General features: G+C 47.6%; 1 protein-coding gene across 1 annotated transcript in view; it reads left to right on the top strand.

The window, feature by feature from the left end:
• Positions 1-19,073, top strand: part of ELL (elongation factor for RNA polymerase II) — a 56,286-nt gene that overhangs the window by 32,199 nt on the left and 5,014 nt on the right. The window contains exons 3-10 of the mRNA XM_051639442.1: positions 217-338; positions 616-779; positions 3,672-3,925; positions 6,930-7,054; positions 10,135-10,228; positions 13,214-13,718; positions 16,707-16,773; positions 18,681-18,852. Coding sequence (XP_051495402.1) covers positions 217-338; positions 616-779; positions 3,672-3,925; positions 6,930-7,054; positions 10,135-10,228; positions 13,214-13,718; positions 16,707-16,773; positions 18,681-18,852 — 1,503 coding nt within the window. The remainder of the gene's footprint in view (positions 1-216; positions 339-615; positions 780-3,671; positions 3,926-6,929; positions 7,055-10,134; positions 10,229-13,213; positions 13,719-16,706; positions 16,774-18,680; positions 18,853-19,073) is intronic.

Here is a 19,073-nt window from a genome sequence, read left to right as displayed (position 1 = left end):
CTGCCTCTGTTACCTTATCTTTCCAGTGCATAGAGTTTGGGTAACTTGAGTCCTCCTTGTAGCTCCTTGCTCTTCAGTTTCCCATGCAGTAACAAGCCGTGTGCTTCGCTCACAGCAAGTTGCAGAATGCCCATAAAGGAGAGTGACTGCAGCAAAATGGAACGTTCTGCTAGCTTGGGCTGCCCAAGTGACCAATATTTTTCTCCTTCCAAACAGCACATTGCAATTCCAAGGCCTGATCGACCTACGGAAGTGAGGACTTTCACGTTTTATCTTTCCAATATTGGCAAGGACAGCCCCCAGGGGAGCTTTGACTGTATCCAGCAGTATGTATCGAGGTGAGTGGTACAGCGAGGGGAACTCCACCCTTTTTTTATATAGATCTTCTGTAGAATCTTTTTCTGAAGAAAAGTTCATGTGTTTTCTTTCCCTTCAGAGTCTTTCCAACCCGTTTGTTTGTGTGCATTTGGGTAGGGAAGCACTCAAAAGAAACTCTTTACCTCCCAGCTTCTTTCTGTCCCCTCCTATTACTTAGCCAGCACGGCCCCAGTTATTCCCAGGGATGTGCCTGTTTGCATTGCTGGGAATATCTTTTCCGTTGCGTTTCTTTGGCAGCAATGGCAATATCCATCTGGATTGCCTGGGGAGCATACAGGATAAAATCACCGTGTGTGCCACGGATGATTCCTACCAGAAGGCGAGGCAGAGCATGGCGCAGGCGGAGGAGGAGACGCGGAGCCGGAACGCTATCCTCATCAAACCTGGGGGCAGATACCTAGGTGAGCAGCCACTGGATTTCAGGGTGTCTTTGTTTTGCTTGCCCGTGGAAGCCTTCAGCAAGTATCTGGTAGTTTCTTGTGGGTTTCTGATTTGTTAAGGTGCTACCTTGGTGGCTTCCTCTTCACCCTGACCATGCGTGGCGGTGTCTGGGTGTCTGTGTGCTGTCACATCACTCTCTGGTGTTCTTTCACAGAATCACAGAATGGTGGGGGTTGGAAGGGTCCTCTAGTCCAGCTTCACCTAGAGCAGGTAGCACAGGATGGTGTCCAGGCAGATTTTGAACACCTCCAGAGATGGAGGCTTGTCATATTTGTTACGGGGTGATGCTGATCCATCAGAAGTGTCTGTGCTCCTCACAGAACCAGCTCAAATGTACCACCACTGTTGTCCCCCACATCTGGTGTGTGCCTGCCAGCATCTAGACTGTAGATAGCAGCTCCCTTGTGTCCCTGCACAAAGAGACCCCAGCAGCTCTGCTGATGGGAGCCTTGAACAAACCATCTCATTGTGGCAGAGGAGAATGAGGGAGGAAATAAAACTCTGGCAAATATTGGTGGGCTCCAGAAGGAGCCTGAAGAGATGTAGCTTTGGGCTCAGGTCCCTGCTTAACCTCAGTCTGGTCACAAACTTAGGGCACAAATATTAACCAGAAAGTGGAGTTTAATTTCTTTTCCCTTGAGTCAGCTGGTTTTCCTGCTGCCAGTCCCTTCTCCGAGGACGTCTGTGATGAGAATGGGGAGTTGCAAAATGTAGGACTGACCCTGACTCATTGTTTTATCAGCCAAGTGCTAGAAGCTGAGAAATGAGATAGTAATCAGGAAGGAAATGCATTGATTTCCTGTAGACTAGAAGATTATTTTGTTTAGCTTATATTTGAGAGCATTACAGTAAGTGGCTGAAGTCGTTAGGCTTGTGAGGGAGAAGATTCTCAAAGCAAATTGCTTCCCGGAAAGATTGAGCAAAACTTCTGATTTGAAAACACTCTTGCTAAAACATTTACGGCTCTGAAATGAAGGTAGGACCACGTGAGGATCAGTGGAGAGGAGCAGAGGCTGCACGTAGAAGATGTCAGTGTTTATAAGACAGGAGGAAAGCAGAGGTCCAAGAAGCCTGGGCAAGGACAGTCCTGGTGGGGGACGTGTGTGTCTGTGTTGTGCCAGCACCATCAGCTGATGGACTTGCAGGCTGGAGAGGGTTGGCTCTCACATTTCCATGAGAACACAGAGCTCAGCACTCCAACGTCAGCAGAGTCATTCCAGGCAGCTCAGATGGGGAAGAATTTCTACGAAATGTTGAAATTGGAGACCAGGAGAACAGTAGGGATGTGCACCAACACCAAAGAGATGTGTCTGCAGGGGGCTGTGTGCCTATAGATACACTGAACGTGTGTGTGTGTACAGATCTGTGTGCACGTGTGTAAATATTTCAGAAGACTTTGTGTTCTGCCTTAACTTAGTTTTTTTCTTTCCCTATCACTGCACATTTTGGCTCCAGCCTCCAGTGGGAACATCCCCATGTGTTTCTGCTCTTCATGACCTGGCAGGAGTTAAGGGAGTTCTAGAAAGCTGACAAATCTTTTCTTGTCCCAGCTCTGGAAATGAAGTCCAGTTGACCTCTGAATTGGGGGATGTTTAACATGTGAATAGTTTGTTTTTCTCCCTCTCATCTTCACTCAGCCCTGCCAATGCTGGGTTGTACTTGCCTTGCATCAGCGTGGTGCGTAATAAAGAGCCAGGAAACGGGCTCAGTTATGCAATCTACATTTCAGTAAAGCAAACACTGCAGACAATCACCAGTATCTTCAGATGAGTCAGTTGAAAACACTGCTTCCTAGCAGAGGAGAATTGCCATGCTGACATAAACCTCCAGAATTCTTACAGTAAATGCTGGATGTTTCTTGTCCCAGTGAAGGTCACTTGCTTGGTTATTGATTGTATCTCTGTGTTTTAGGCCTTGGAACTTACACATTTGCTTTTTCAATTGGCTGGTTTTGCCTTTGGTAGCAGGAACCTGCCTTGGTCACCTGTGTCTCGATTAAAAAATAGTGAAATTACTTGATTTGCACTTAGTAAGTAATGGGGGGGGCTTGCCTGAGGGTTGTAGTTAGAGCTGGTTTTCAACAGGAATGGGAAAAACAAGTTCTTGTCTAATGCTGTCAGAAACCAAGAAGCACTTCTGGATAGAGGTGAGGAAGCTGCCTCCAGGGGCCCAGGATGAACTTCAGAGACAGCTCCATGTTCTCACACACACATCAGGGTGAAGCAGTTACTGTCACTGCAGTGTAGGAGGTGTTATCCCATTAGACAGCCCACTAATGAATAGGCTGATCTGTCAGTGTGAGACCCCATTCATGGGGCTGTGTTTGGTGGGGGGAAGGGAGGTGGACCCAGCCCCATAAAGTTCCTATTGTTCTGAAAGCAGAAACATCTGCTAGAGTAGCTGTTTTTGCTGAGCTCAGCAGCAGGGAGCCACTCGTTGACCAGTTCTGGTCTTTCCACTCCATATTTCGACTCCTCTACATAATAATGCAGAATTTTCTTCTCATAGGGAGGGGAAAAAAATGGGTAGATGAGCCGTGGGGATACGTGCACTTGGGATAAATGAAAAGCTGGCAAACAAAGAGAGCTTTATGTCAGCTTGTGGCCAGTAATGCTCAGGTTTCCAGAGCTTGGTGTTGCTGTTCACTTGTTACAAGCTTGTCAGGAATCATAAAACTCAGGGGCCGGGGGTTGTGGCAGCGCCTCGGAGCGGATGGGGTGTGCTGGTTGTGTCTGTCCTTCACTGTCATCTTCTGGCACTTCAGGGGGTGTAACGAGCTCTGTGTAGATGGTGACAGACCACTGGCCTTTGCAAGGGGACTGCTGCAGTTCACTCTTCTCATCTCATTTTAGGCAAAAAGGTTCAGGTGCGTAAACCTGCACCAGGAGCTTCTGATGCTGTTCCCTCCAGGAAGCGCCCAACGCCGGTCAACCTTGCCAGTGCAATAAAGAGAGGCAATAGTGCCATTTCTCAGAGACCCTTCAAGGATAGGGTTGTGCACTTACTGGCACTAAAGCCTTATAAGAAACCTGAACTTATTCTCAGATTGCAGAAGGATGGACTTTCTCAGCAGGACAAGGATTTGCTGGACAACCTTCTGCAACAGGTTTGTACTCTTGATGAAGGCAACGATGAGGTAAAGGGAAGTGTCTCCTTGGAAGGGTGGTACCTTCTGAACCTAACCTGTGTCTCTCCAAGCTGCAGCTGGATGTTTCTCTAAAGGCCATGTCCAAAAGCAGTTTGTAGTTACTGGATTGCTAGAGATGGCAGAAGCCTCCTGTGTGTTTATGACCTGGTTTAGGTGTATGCAACTAAGCTGAATGATTCTGGTTCACCAGATCAGTTGCTTAAGAGGAACACTTGTGGTTGGCCACAGGGAGGATCATCTAACAGAGATCTACAAGCTGTTTGTTTTGCTATAACCTATATATCTCTCTATTTTCATTAAATGGATGTAAAGCAACACATCAGGTGTTGATACATGTCGTGTTTCCTATGTGAAGGAAAAAAATATGCCCCCCTAAGCTTTACATCTTCCCATTGCCCAGGCCCATCCCTTCCTGCTAAGCAGTGCAACTGGTGAGGAGTGAGGATCATGCAGCTTCTTGCAAAGCTCATTACTGGTGTGTCAAGTGTGAAAGCTCCCTCCAAGCTGAATCAGTTCTTAACACTTTCAGTCCTGTCAAAGGTGCCATTTTAGGAATTGCAGTAAATATCTTTATTGCTCTCTCTCAGTGCAAAACACAGCAGGGGTATTTATTTAAGTGCAGCAGCTGTCCTGTCCTGTGCTGGATATTGGGTTTTTCCCTCCTTTGTGAAGCAGAGAAGTGTGAGGCAGTGAGGAGTTAGTTTGCCCAAGGGCACAGGGCAGGTCATACTGAAAATAGAATTCTTACTGGCACAACTTGCTACTTCCCTAGATTTTAATCCTGTAGCCCTTAATTTTCCAGCAGTGCTAGAATTCTTTGGGTGCTAGAAATATGTTTAATACTAGAAACAAATCTTCCTGATCACCACCTTTCATCCATGTTCTCCTGTTTGGCAGTGACCACAGTGTCAGCCTGATGGGGCTAAATGCTGATTTGGCTGTAAATGTATTGCTTGTAAAACTTAATCTCCTTTCAGCACTACCAGGGCTCCCATCCACCAGCAGACACAGATAAGCTAAAAATTACAGGCTGCATTAAAGCTACATGTCTAAATACGTCGAGGTGTGGGGTTCATTGTGCTCTTGCATCTCTTCTTAGGACTCTGTGTTCCTGCTGGCCTTTTTGCCTCATTTTGCAAGGTTTCTATTTTTGGGACGCCTGGGGTGGAGCTTGTGGAGTCCCACAACAGCAAAACAAGGAGGTAGCAGCTCTCAGCCTCTGTGCAGAGTAAATCCTGAGATGTTGTTCTGCCTGGGCTCCAAGCCTTGCTGAGCAGTGTCCTCCACCATAGGAATAGGCAGTAACCAGAGAGATTCCCAGGGAGGTTGGGTGGTTTGTTTGGTTTTTTTTTGAAGGAGAACCTGGCTTTGCTTTTGTCTCTTGGGCATGTTTACTGGGATATCTAAACGTAAAACACAGCTCAAATTCTTCTTGTATTTTGGCTCAGGGTTTTGGAAAGCTGACAGAACTGAAAGGAAAAACAAAGTGTTTGTCATGTAAACTGATAACTCTGCTTTTCATTTTTTGCTTATCAGAAGAGCTTTGCTGTGGTAGTGCTGCAGCTTTATGCTTCTGAATTCATAGATTTGTGCTACTCAGTCATGGTTTCCCTAAAGCAAAAGCAGAGGAATTAGCAGTACCTTCAGTTAATTCAAGCCTTTCCATTCCTTCTCCTTGCTTTTCTGAGGCTCTTACTGCTGTGTGGGTAATGGGAGCTGGTGAGCACAGCCACCTCCTGGAGGAGGGAGTGCTGGAGAACTCTAATCCTTAAGCAGATGCACAATATTTCCACTGACTGACTAAAACATCTTCCAGTTTCAAGTGCAAAACAGTCTCCAGACTGGGGGGCTGAAGCAGTGGATGTGGGACATGCTCCTGGCTTAGCCAGTTGGTCAGCCTTGCTGTGGGCCCAGCACTTGGCATCCCCACATCCCTTTTATAAAATACATTTGAGGCTTTATTTCCTTTCTAAACTCACAGGGTTCTACCATCACTGAAGAAAGTTCACTAAGTATCTGTGAAAGCTTAACTGGGGCCGTTTGGTTTGTGCTGATATTGTGTTTTTCAGGTGTGTAACCAGCAGCAAGAAGTGAAATGTTCAGGCAAGCTGTGGAAAGCCTGATTGCAGCAGGAGAACTCTTAGCAAGTTGTTTCCATTCTGCTACAATTCTGCTGGTCCCAGCAGTGTTTCCTATCTGTGCAGGCACCAGGCAGAGTTTTGTGGGGAAGCCACACAGGACAGATTGGACAAAATGCCAGGAAGCTGCTGATGCAGGTGTCCCAGGGGAACCTCAGCACCTGATCTGGGTGTGATATTGTGTTGTAAAACCCTGGGTTATAAGCTGGTAATCACAGGTTTGGTTCCTGCCCTGGAGCAGTCCTAGGAAAAGTTCTCCACAAAATCCAGCAGATTATTGCAGTGCATTGAGCTGTGGAGCAAGATCTGTGAGCTCCTGATGTATCAACCAAGGTGTTCTCCTCACAGCTCCTTGAGAATGGAGCTCACTGTCCCCTCTTCTACTGGCTCATTAGTGAGAACTTATCTCCTGGCAATTGTTAACGAATCTATTGCCCCAGGAACAGCTCTAGCAGTTAATAAAGGCAGGTTGCAGCTATCAGACAGGTGTGATAAGTGAACTGCCTGTTCCCATTAGGGTTTATTTCCAGGAATTTCCAGAAGCACCATTCCAGACTATCCAAGCTAAGCAGTCTGTTCAGGACTCGTTCCCCAGTAAACTGGATGTGCCTTGGGAACTGACAATAAACTACTGCCATGAGAAGGCCAAAGGAAAGGCACAGTTTGATTAAATAGCTAAATAATGAGGAAATAAGGTATAGATCCTCTCCTTGTTCTCTGGCACTAAGTCTGCTGAGATTCTTGCCTGCATCCTCGATCTCTCTTGTTAGGACAAGTGAGAGAATTAAACCCTAACAGTGTCTTGCAAATTATTTTTCTTGCAGGTGGCAAATTTGAGTGCCAAGGACAGCACTTTCACACTGAAGGATTGTGTATACAAAGAAGTGCAGAAGGACTGGCCTGGCTACTCAGAAGGAGACCAGCAGTTGCTGAAGAGGATACTTGTTCGGTAATTAATTATTCCATCTTCTCTAGTATCATCTGGAGCTTGGAAATACTGGGCCAGGTCAGTTGCTATAAATCAGGGTAACTGAAGTCAATAGAACTATGGTAAGCTGAGTGTTTGGTTTCTTTTAACAGAAAAAAGCTGACTAAACTTGAGTATCAGAGTGGAGGCAGATCCTCCTAAGTTGCCTTCAACTCATTAGAGAATCATGGAATGGTTTGGGCTGGAAGGGACCTTAAAGATGCATCAAGTTCCAACCCCCCTGCATGGGCAGGGACACCTCCCACCAGCCCAGGTTGCTCCAAGCCCCATCCAACCTGCCCTTCAACACTGCCAGGGATGGGGCAGCCACAGCTTCCCTGGGCAACCTGGGCCAGGGTCTCAACACCCTCACAGCAAAGAATTTCCTCTTAATATAATTATCCTAAAAGCTAGTGGGGAAAAGCTGGATGGGGAGCAAAAGTTACAGTTAAAAAGTGAATGGTGGTTTGAAATCCTGGGGGATGAATGGATGAAGGGGAATGTGTCCAGCTCAGCTCTCCATGGAAACTCTCCCTTTTCCTGTATCTACTCCTCCATGGCTTCCCATGCAGGCTGCTGTGTCTGAAGGCAGGGAGAGATGTTCCCTTGTAGCCACATGCCCAGCCCCTCTGACCCCTGTCCCTCTGGATGTTTCTCTTGAGCTGTTGCTCCAGAGACTTGGCTGCTGAATTTCTGCAGCATTATTTGCGTGTTTGTTGACTCTGCTTTTCTGGTGTTGGAAATTCTGGTGGTGATACAGTTGTCCTGCAAGATTTAAGTAGAAGATTGAAGTGAATTGATTGAAGGAAAGGATGGATGAAAAAGAAGCGAGTTCTGAAGAGATAGGTCCCCTAAAATATGTGCTGGTTGTCCACACAGTGCAATCCTCACTGTCCAAGGATACATCTTCTCATGTTCTTGCCTGAAAATAGCCTTTAACAGAGTTAGTTGAGGTGATTTTCTCTCCTCAGTTGCAGAAGATACAATTTTTTTCCTCTACAGACATTTTTCCTTAGGTGAAGCCTCCAAGCTTGGAAGCTTTTGGCTGGCAGGCAGCAGGGAAATAAAACATCTCCCAGGTTCCTAAAGGAGAAACCTGCTCTGAGTGTTTATATTTCCCTCTCTGGGTTTGCAGAGTATTCATGCTGACTTGGTCCAGATTTTGTAACAAGATAGAGATTTTGCTTGACTTGTTTTGGGGGCTTATTCTCTTGGTTAAGATCAAGCAGAACATGCTCTGGTTGAGCAGTTCCCATGATTTGAAAGCACAGTTGGCTTGGAGATGAGACGTGGTTAAACCAACAGAAACTTGCACTTTTAGAGTGCTTTGGCCTGCTAAAGAAGAAAAAATCAACACCCCTTTAAATGGCCTTGATGCTGAATTCTAATTGAATGGAAAAATACAACTGCCATGCAGTCTTCATGGCTTTTAAAAAATAAAGGGAATTTTTCCCTGTAGAAAGCCATGTTTACTGCTTTTTCTAGAATTGTGGCATTCAGTTATGTGAAGGTCTAAAAATAGACCTTGGAAAGGATGCATTCAGCTGCACAAACAAAGACCTGCTCAGCCAGTGCAGGTAACGAGGCTACAAAATTGGGGGGGGGGAGGGAAGAAAAAACAACCCAAACATGTAGGGGTTGAAGAGAGTAGAAAAAACACCCAGCAAAAGGGCAGAGGCAGCAGACGTAGGGCTTTACGTTGGCTCTGGTTGCCTGGATCCAGCCAATTGTTCCACGTCCTCTCAGTTTTCAGGTCCAGTTGCCCCTGGATGGTTCATCAACTGCAATAATTAGCCCATCTGCAGATATTCAAGCTGTGTCCAACAGTGCCCGTGTTAAGCAACGTGAGGAGGAAGGAGCTGGATTGTGTCCCTCCCTTCTCCCTCCAGTGCATGTTTTTCCACTTGTTACCAGAGCTGCTGAATCAAGAGCAGTTTCATTCACTTTCTTTAAATCCATAATTAACATGTCAGGGGATGTGACAGGGTTGCTCAGTCTAGTCAGACAACATCCAGAAAGCCACTTTCACTGCAGTGGTTGTGGAGTATCACTGTTCCCCTTCCTGCTTCCAGTCTCCAAGTGCTTCTCTGGAGTTGATCTGAGGCTGTTGAGATTGTTCTAAATAAAATGAAACAAAGCAGCAACTGAAGAATCATAGAATCATGGAATGATTTGGGTTAGAAGGGACCTTAAAGATCATCCAGTTCCAAGCCCCCTGCATGGGCAGGGACACCTCCCACCAGCCCAGGTTGCTCCAAGCCCCATCCAACCTGCCCTTCAACACTGCCAGGGATGGGGCAGCCACAGCTTCCCTGGGCAACCTGGGCCAGGGTCTCACCACCCTCACAGGAAAGAATTTCCTCCTCATGTCCAATCTCAATCTCCCTCATTCAGTTTCAATCCATCCCCCCTGGTCCTCTCCCTCCCTGCCCTTGTCCCAAGTCCCTCCCCAGCTTTCCTGGAGCCCCTTCAGGCACTGGAAGGTGCTCTAAGTTCTCCCTGGAGCCTTCTCTTCTCCAGGCTGAACACCCTAACTCTCTCAGCCTGTCCTTTACACTTTAAATACATCCTTTACACTGTCAAGTTCAGTACCAGTTTTTACTAAACTGTGTCTGGACCATTTTTCTAAGTTTCTTGTGCAACCTATGTCACCAGCTCAAGAGAAAAGAGGTAAAACTGGCAGGAAATGTGTTCCATCCTGGGCAGGGAATCCTCTGGTGTGTCTGATAGCTCAGCCTGCCTCCTCCCTCCCTGCCACAGCTCCAGCAGTGCCAGTCCAAGGTGTTACCTCCATTCACAGAGAGTTACAAAAACCCTGAGAATGCAAGGAGGAGACAAGCAATCACCATCTGGTGTTGGTTGGTATTTTCCTGTGGTAGTTCCTTCCTAGATCTTGTCCGAGATGGAAGCTCTGTGTGCCTGAATGAGCTATTTCCATGGCATCTTCACCAAGCAGAATTTGAGCCCACAAAAAAGGCTCTTTGCTCTGCAGGAAGATTTGAAATACCATCTGTTGGCTTGTCAAGCCCAGGATTTAAACAGCCCAAAATTGTGTTTTTCAGGAAACTCTGTCAGACCCAGAACAGCAGTTTGCAAGGAGAAGCACCTTCCCTGAGCCCACCAAAAGACAACCTGAACTCCAGCTCTCCTCCTCAGGTGGGTAATCCTTCTCCAGGGGTGCTGGGCTTGGCCAGAACAGGACCAGGAACTGGCTCTGTGGGCTCTGGATGGAGTTGGGTGCTGGTCCTAGGCTGCAGACTGAGCTGTGATCACCTGCTGCTGGAGCCTGGGAGGTCAAGAGGTTGTTGAGGTTGTTGGTGGGTTTTTTTCCCCTTTTATTAAGTTCAGAGTCTAATTCTGGGTTTCCTCAGCATCTGTTTTTCCTCTGGATGTGGTTCAGTGACAGTCTATGGGGAGGAGCTCTGACAACATGGCTTAGGTTTAGTTTTAAGGCCTGAATTCTTTTCCCAGTTCCTGCCTCCCTCTTGGAGCTCCTGGCAGAAGGATCATGCGTTTTGCTCATTACTAATAATTGACTGGAACAACGCAGTAATAAGTAGCTCCCAAACACGGTGGAGTTATTAAAAAAAAACACTGACCTTTTGCAACCTAATTGCTGTGACAGATCAGGGGCAGGTTGGTCTGCTCTTGGCTTTGTGGAGCCTCTGGTACATGGAGCTGGGAGAGGTACATCTGGGCTGTTCTTCCATGCTAATGAACGAAGCAGCTGCCTTTGCATGTGTGTTGAGCAGAGCCTGTCCCTGCTCTCCTCAGTATCTCAGCACAAACCTTTCTTGCTAGGGTTGTGAAATGCCAGCTCCCTTCTCTGCTGTGGGTCAGCCCAGACAAGTTGAGTATTTATTCTTCTTCTGCCAATGGAATGTGTAATGCCTACTTGTCTGGACAGACGCGCTGGGGATTAGTGGCAAAGAATATTAGCAGGTAAAGAAATTATGTGCTTTCTGGCAGTGAGAGGGAGGCAGTTCTCTATTGAGAACAAGAGCTGTGCAGCTTGTTTGCCAGGTAGCTAATTCCAAACCCTCTGCTGTGGGCATGTTAGTGGTGAATAACCAGTGATCCCCTTTGAGGTAGCTCAGAAAGGCCCGATGCTGTGAAGAGGCTGCTCTTGTGTTCTTCTTCACCTGGTTCTGCAAAATGTAGGTTGGAAAAAATCACCTCTCGGGCTGTTTTGAAAGACCCAAAGGTCTGAAGGGGGATGTTTCTGGTCTCTTGAGATGACCCTCTGGAAACTTTGGCTGGTTGGTTGGTTTGGGTCTGGAAGAGGCAGATGAAACAGGGGTAGTTGAACAGGGAATATTTTTCCAGCAGTGCTTCTAACGTGGCCTGTGTCAGACAGCAAACCACAGGCAGCTTTTTATTTTAAGCAGTCGTATTTTTTGATCCTCTATGGCTGTAGTTTCTATTTAGAGAAGGGATGCCTGCTAATGGTTGCAGTCCCAGCAGGGGACTGGGATTTGGTAGTCTGGAATGCAGAATATTTTGGGAAAGTTGGGTTGTGGAATGAAGGTGAAGAACAAGGTGGGTCTGAGGAGCCGTGGCAGGGCGGGGATCGCATGCGGGTGCCTCCTCACCACCCAGGAGGTGAGGTTGGAGCTGGTGGTTGTTGGCTTTGGAGAAGGGACAGTAAAAGGAGGCAGTTCTTAGAGCTGTCACCTCTTTGAGAGCTGCAGTCAAAGGGAACGGCCCCTCCCTTGGGGACATGGACACTGCTCCATGGGCCCGGATGTTGCGCAGCCGGTCGGACGTGCCAGCCTGGCCCCTGGAGCCCTGGCACTGCCAGCAGCTCCTCTTGGAATTGCCTTGATGGGTGGAAAGGAGTCCTGCTGCTGAGCAGTGACCTTGAGACCCCAGAGTCAGCAAGGAGAAACAGTAACTGGGGGGAAAGGAGGGAGTTAGGGGCTCCCTGACAGAGCATCCAGCCGTGCTGCTGCCAGGGAACAAACTTTCCATGTGCAAACACATGTCCTGCCTGAGACAGAAAGAAAACAGACAAATATCCAAAAGAAATACCCAGAACCATGGCTTGTTTTCCTCTGGGCACTAAATAATCTTCTCTCAGAGTTTCTGCAGCCCTGTGCTGCCAGGCAGGCACACACTGCTGGCTCTCCAAGGGAATCTTGGCTGGTTCAGGGGGGCCTGAGCCTGGCAGTGTTGGCCTGACTCTGCTTTGGGCTCTGCTGACTGACCCATGGGTTCCTCCACGGTGCAGCTCCCCAGCTAAGCCCCAGTCTGCAGGCAGACAGGGCTTCTCCAAGCCCTGCCTGTGACTGTCCAGGTGTGGCTGATGGGGACAGTTGGGAACCACTTCTCTCCCTATGCTTCTTATTTAAGTTATGGTGGGGTTGGGTTATGGTTTGACTCGGTGATCTTAAAGGTCTTTTCCAACTAGAATGATTCTGTGATTCAATAAAAGGCTATTCAGGTCATGTTGGTCCATGTGATGTGGCTTTTACAGCTGCTACAAATGTCCTCTTTTGCCTGAAATTCTGAGAACAGTTGACACCTCTTCTCATCTCTTCTGGGAAATGCCTCTTTCTTGAGAAGAGGAAGGAGTGGTGTTGTGAGGGTGAAGCTGGTGACTACAGAGTTGGTAAAACCAGTTGGGAATAAAATGCAGAACTTGTGAGTCCCTCCCTGCTCCAGAGGTCTGAGCACATTTGTCCTTCACAGGGACTTTGAGGTGCCCCAAATGCCCTGTCAGACCAGGACAAATGTTTTCATGGTTGTGTCTGTTCTCTGCTGGGACAGGGGGAGGGTGAAGCAGAGGAACTAATTCTGAAGGACTGGATTTGAAAGAAGATGCAAGGAGAGCAGGCTGGGTTGTACGTGGACAGAGTAGGAGATCAGTCATTGCTGATGTGATGGTGGGTTTCTCCAAGCTCTCCCACCAAGCCATGGGCTCCAGAGTGGCTGTTGGGATTGTGGGGGACTGATTTGGGATGGATCAGCTTCTGTAGGACCTGGTGGTCCTGGAGCCTGTGTCCAAGACCAGCCTCTGAGCTGGGACACTGGCTGGCAGCTCCTTTTCTGGGGATCTTGTCTGGTCTTGCACCACCACCTAGTGGCAACAGCATCCAGTCCTCAGCGCTTCAAGATTATTTTCTCCTTTTTCCTCCCCAGAAACGATCTCAACCTCTGGAGTTTATCGATCCCCTGGCCAACAAAAAGCCCAGGATCTCACACTTGACTCACAGAACTCAGCCCACGTTCAATGGGAAACTGAATTCTTCCAACGGGAAGGACATCCCTGCTCCCATCCCTGCCCTGCCGCCGGCGCTGCCGGAGTCGGTCAGCTCCTCTTCCAGCCTCCCGGTGGTGCTGGAGCTGCCCAGGCCTCACGATCCCCTCTCAGATGTCAGCAACGACCTGACTCACAACGGCAGAGACTGTGAGAACCCGGAGCCAGCTGACAGACTGACCCACCCTTTGCCAACAGACTGTCCCCAGCCGAGCAAGCACAACTGCAGCTCGTATGTAAAAAGCAAGAAAAAATCCAAAAAGCACAAAGACAAGGAGAAGGAGAGGAAGGAGAAGAAGAGCGAAGAGAAGTGCAAAGAGGAGAAGCAGGACTGTGAAGTAATAAAAAATGCTGACTTAGTTAGTGTTCCCCAGGAACAGGTCACAGGTATGTATGGTCTGAGAGGTCCTCCTTGGGTTGAGGTGGTGTCTGTGTTTCTGCTCTCTACACCTGAGGAAGGAGGTGGTGTGTCCACCTGCAGTGACTGTGGTTAGCAAAATCCTATCACTCCCCCTGCCTCCACCCCAGCAAATGCACTTCCTCTCAGGAGAGGATATCAGGTTTTTCCTGTTTAATCTTTGCTGCTGTTTGGAGCTGCCTCAGACTGTGTCATGTTTCTCCTTGTTAAATTAAAAGCTGTATTAATACGTGGGGATGGAAGGCAAGACATCAAGATCTGTTGGAGGGAGCAGTGCTGCTTGATGACTTGCAGGTCTTCTGCCTGTGTTGGGTATTGTGAGGACTCTGGTATTGATTTTTAACTCAGTAATGAAAAGTTAGTCACAAAAGCTTTTAATATTGGGTATAAAAGAAATTATAGATAAGTCCTGTGATAAGTGCTGGTAGAGCAGGATGCAACCAGCTCCTTCAGGTTGGCTTTCCCCAAGCTCTCCCACCAAGCTGTGGGCTCCAGAGTAGGTTTGGGATTTCTGGGGAACTGGCTTGGGATGGAGCAGCTTTTGTAGGACCTGGTGAAACCTTTCAGGCTGAAAGAGCTTCCCTGTGACTCTGAATTTATATTTCTGGGGACTAACACAACCATGAGCCTGTTACCGTTGGGAAGTGATGACATGTGCTCCATCAAACCAGTTTGTTTCTCAGTCATTTCTGCACACTCTTAAAAGTTAGAGCAGGAAATATCTACTGGCTGATCCAGTCCATTCCCTTGCCAGTGCCTGCAGCTTCCCTGGCTTCTGCTGTTCCCTTGGACCTTCTTACAACTCCTGGAGTGCTGGGACTTCCCCTTCAGCTTCTGGGAACATCACAGTCCTGATCCCTTGTTAAATTTCTTTGTGCATCCATCTTGTTTTCCCTTTGCCCTGTTCCTACATTTTGAAAGAAAAGTTCCTCTTCATGCTTGGTGGGTGAAAATCATCCAGTTTTGGATCAGAAAGGACAGTAACTTGAAAGGGAACCTGATTTGTTGAATTCCTGGGAAAAAGAGAGCTTCACAGGGCAAGGGGTTAATACCATATTAGCTCTCACCTTCCCCACAGTCCCTCTAGCACCTACAAAACACATTTTGGTTGCTTGCCAGTGGTTTTTGGTGGCAGTTCTGATCATGGGTGGGCCTTCAGGACCACACTCCTCAGATAGTTCTTCTACTTTGATCTTAATTTACTCCTTTTGTCTGTGAAGGTTGTTTTTCCTCCCCCGTGTACCTTGTGTCTCGAGTGGCCAGGGCTGGCCAGACAGACCTTCTCTCTCCAGTTTTGTCAGGAGTCCAAAATCCCCCAGATTCTTTGTGAAGTTGCTGACCCTTTCTCACCTTTTCTGCTCTGCTCTCAGACCACTTTAATGCCTGGCTCTGCTTTAATGAGCTGGTTTTGTTCCTGCTGCCCTGCTGATGTATGCAAGGTAACGACTCCGAGCTGGACTTGGGAGTAATCATAAACAGGATGTGGTCAGTGGCTGCTTGGATCTCCTACAGCCAGTTTGCATCTGATTTGGGATCTTTTCCCTCTCTCCCTTGCTCCATGTGGATGGTGTGGGCCTAATCCTGCTCCTCTTGTGGGCAGCAAATGGCTGGCAGCCTTCCCTGAGCCCCCCCCAAGCCAGGGCCTGCAGAGACACAGTTTCTCCTAAAAGTTTTGTTGGTGGAGGGACCTTTGGGACCCTTTCAGCAGTCAGTAGGTGGCACTCACAGGCAAAAGAATCCTCCTTTGCTCCCTTTCTCCTCCATGATCTTCCTTCCTTTCTGGCTGGTGGTCAGGTAAGGATGAAAGCAGAATTGTCTGCAAAGATCTGCAGCAGGAATTGACACTGGGATGTTCCCAGTGACACTGGGTTTTCTGCTGTTCCTCCATGCTGTTTGGGAAAGCCTTTCCATGGAAATTCAGAGAAAAACCTATTTTTAAAAAAGAAGATATAATGAGGTTATTGCTTTGACATCCCTGTGCTTATTCCTTTGGCATTTTGTGCTCCCTGCAGCTCATCTGGGGTAAGAGCTGTAAAGAAGTGAGAAGGGGAGGGCTGGGCAAGGCTTGGGGCTCACCTGAGCACCTGGGGAATTGTGCAACCCAGGTGCTGCTTGCTCTGAGTAATGCCTTGGAAAGAAGAAACACCTTTGCAGAGAGGTGGAGTTCAATCCTTTGCAGCCTTCTCCTCCTGCCTCTTTATTTTTGCTGCCTTCTGAGGGGTGCAGTTGACTTTCTGATCAGGGCTTTCAGCATAACACACAGCATAGGAGAAATATCCCTTTTCAGACCTGTATCCAACTGCTTTCTTCCTCTGGATCAGTCACACAGGGTTTGGTGGAGGTTCAGGACAGTGTCTGGTTCAGGCTCACTTGAGAGTCCTGTTCCTCCTGAGGTCTTTGGTCCCTTCCTTTCAGCTCCTGCACATTCACAGCTGAGCTTTGCTTGATTCAGCTTCACAGAGCACTTGGATTTGTCTGCAGGACTGAGAGGGGAAGAAGCTGCACACCTTAAAAACCTCTCTGCTTTACCCTGCAGAAGTCTGGAGTATTAACAATAGGAATTGGAACCTGGATATTAACAGTAGGAACCTCTAAAGTGTAAAGGAGAATGTCCACCTTGCTCAGCTCTCTGCTCATCTGGACTCATACGTTTGTTTTGCAGCTCAGTGGTGATATCAGTGTTATCCCTCTCTGCAGGCAGTGTTTATAAACCAATTAAATTAAAGGTTTTGGCTGCTCAGGGCATTGGCTCATGTTGATACTGCTTTGCTGACAGAATATTAGAGGAGCCTTGGAAGTTTCACCCACCTTTTTGTGGATCTTTTGTCAGTTCAAAGCAAATGAATCCTTTAGAATTCAATACACTTTCTATTGCAGATCAGGTTTTGAATTTGAAGTGTAATTGCATAGAGCTTTAAAGTTGAAGGATGTCTATAAATAAGCTTTTATTTTTTCAGGTGTAAATGGAACATGCAATAATTCTAGTGTACCAACATCAACTTCAGAAATGCCAGATTATTTATTGTAAGTATATTTATCAGTTGCTTCATCACTTAGGGATCATGTTTCAAGCTAAAAAACACAATGTCATGGGGATTTTTGTTGGTTTTATTGTTACTTGATAGAACTTTGTAAGGTGGGTCTTTACCTCCTCCTGGAGTTCAAGGTTATGTCCCTATAAACCAGTTCATGAAATATTTCAAGAAAAGTTGCATACCTTGGAGGGGTTTTGAAGGGATTAAACATCTCCATGTTACAATTGGAAACTCTTGAGAGGGAATGATCTGTTCTAATGTTAAGGGAGACAGGGCAAGGAAGGATTTTGAGAGGTTAGCAAATTCTTCCTCTCTTCAGAGCCAAGATCATCGACATAAACCAGTGCAATATTCTTCATGGGGAGGTTATAACCCGTGGGTTAGGATGTGAGCTGCTTCACCTCTTGACTTTTTAATCAGATCCCCTTGAGGTTAATTAAACAGTATACTCATCTGCTGAAGCACAGAAATGCCTGTGCATGAAGCCAAAATTCTGCATCCAGCCAAAAATCTGCATCAAGCCCAACCTGTTAGAAACCAGAAAGTGTCGCTGCGGGTGATGTTCCCCGTGCACCACCTTGGGTTTTTAATGCCATCAGATCTGGTTTGGCTGGGCTGGAATCACTCAGAGGGAAGAGGAGGAGGAGGAGAAGGCATCCACTCTTGGCTCTGCAGGAGCAGTCCCTGGAGTTGGCTGGAGGACACTTGGGGTTCTTGCATGGTTACAAAACTGTGGTTTGCTGGGCTGTACAAACCGCTCCCAGTTGGCATTGCTGACACCATTCAGAAGAAGGCAGATGGCTGGAGGATTTTTTTCTTACAACAGACATACTGATCCCTCCTGTAGAGGGATCTTCCAGCTCCTTGGTCCATCTCCAAAGAAATCCTGGGCCATTTATGATCTCCTGTAAGGTTGCTTGTCTCACCTTTTGATACCATGAGGTTTTTTGATGGCCAGCTCTTTAAATTACAAGAGCTGTCCCTGCTGTTTGAAGAGGCATGTGTTTCATCCTGGTGGGGACAACTTCCCCTCTCATAGTAGTGTATTCTGAGTAGGTGGTTATTTATACCAACCCCTAGCAAGGACTGGGTTCTTGAAGGCTGGAGAGCATTTATGTTAATGAGTGAAAGCTTCCCCTTAATTTGGTACCTTAGTTAGCTTAAACATGGTCACGCACCGAGCTGGCACAGCTGCAGGCAGCTCAAGGTGGCAAATTAAAAGTCATCACCCTGGAAAAGATGAGTGTCACCATCAGAGAGGACTGACTGCTGGGCTTCCTGCAAAATGTGGGGCTTAATGACTTTTTGTGGAGCTGCAGAGCTTGGAAAGGGCCCTCAAAGGTGCCTCTGTTCAACAGGAGCTCTGGGGCACTCGGTTCCCGTGGGGTGTCTTTGGAAGGTGGTGGAAACATAGTTGGTCTATTCAACATGGTTTCTTCTTGTGCTCTTGCCACATAATTGTGCTGTGAGCATTTTGCAACGATAGCTGAATGCTTTTTGTGTTCCTTTCAAGAGCCTTAACACTGGAAGCATCGTATTCCTGCTGTTCCAAGGTCTGGCACAGATGCAGAACTCCATGTTCTGCAGGACAGCAGGAGTTAGAAAAACTCTAGCAGTGCTATCTGAATGTCCTCCTACACCCCCAGCTGCTCCCAGGCTTTGCTGTACCTGCATATTCCAGCCTATCTGGCAGAGATAGGAAATTCTGGGAGCAAACAGTGTCTTGCTGAAGTCAAGGCAACGATCTTGTCGGGTACCTCAATAAAACAAATTGGAAGAGACCGTCTTTGTTTTCAAATGCAGCCACCTGGTCGGCTTATCGCCCTGCGCTTGGCATGGCAGTGTTTGCCCTGTCTGGGGAGACTAACTAAAGCAATTAACTTCTTCTCCCTGCAGAAAATATGCAGCCATTTCCTCCTCAGAGCAGCGCCAGAGTTACAAGAACGACTTCAACGCCGAGTACAACGAGTACAGGGACCTGCACGCCCGGATAGAGCGGATAACGCGGCGCTTCACGCAGCTGGACGCCAAGCTGAAGCAGCTCCTGCAGGGCTCTGAAGAATATAAGGTAGAAACAGCAAAGACATCCTCTGAAAAAGCTCGTTCTGCAAGTAGCAACCAGCTCCTGCTACTCCTTGTTGAGGCTGCTCTGTCCACGGGGCTGTTGGGGGTGGGTTGGTGGCTCAACCAGGCTGCGCTGAGCCCAGGAGTGGGGGCAGAACGTGCACACGGCTGACAGCTTGGGAGACTGGGCTTTAAACAGCTCTGTGCTCTTTCCTTTTCAAGCTG

The sequence above is a fragment of the Apus apus genome, chromosome 24 (genome assembly GCF_020740795.1).
Source record: "Apus apus isolate bApuApu2 chromosome 24, bApuApu2.pri.cur, whole genome shotgun sequence".
Taxonomy (NCBI): Eukaryota; Metazoa; Chordata; class Aves; order Apodiformes; family Apodidae; genus Apus; species Apus apus.
The sequence above is the reverse complement of the archived record's forward strand: the minus strand, read 5'-3'. Positions and strand labels throughout refer to the sequence as shown.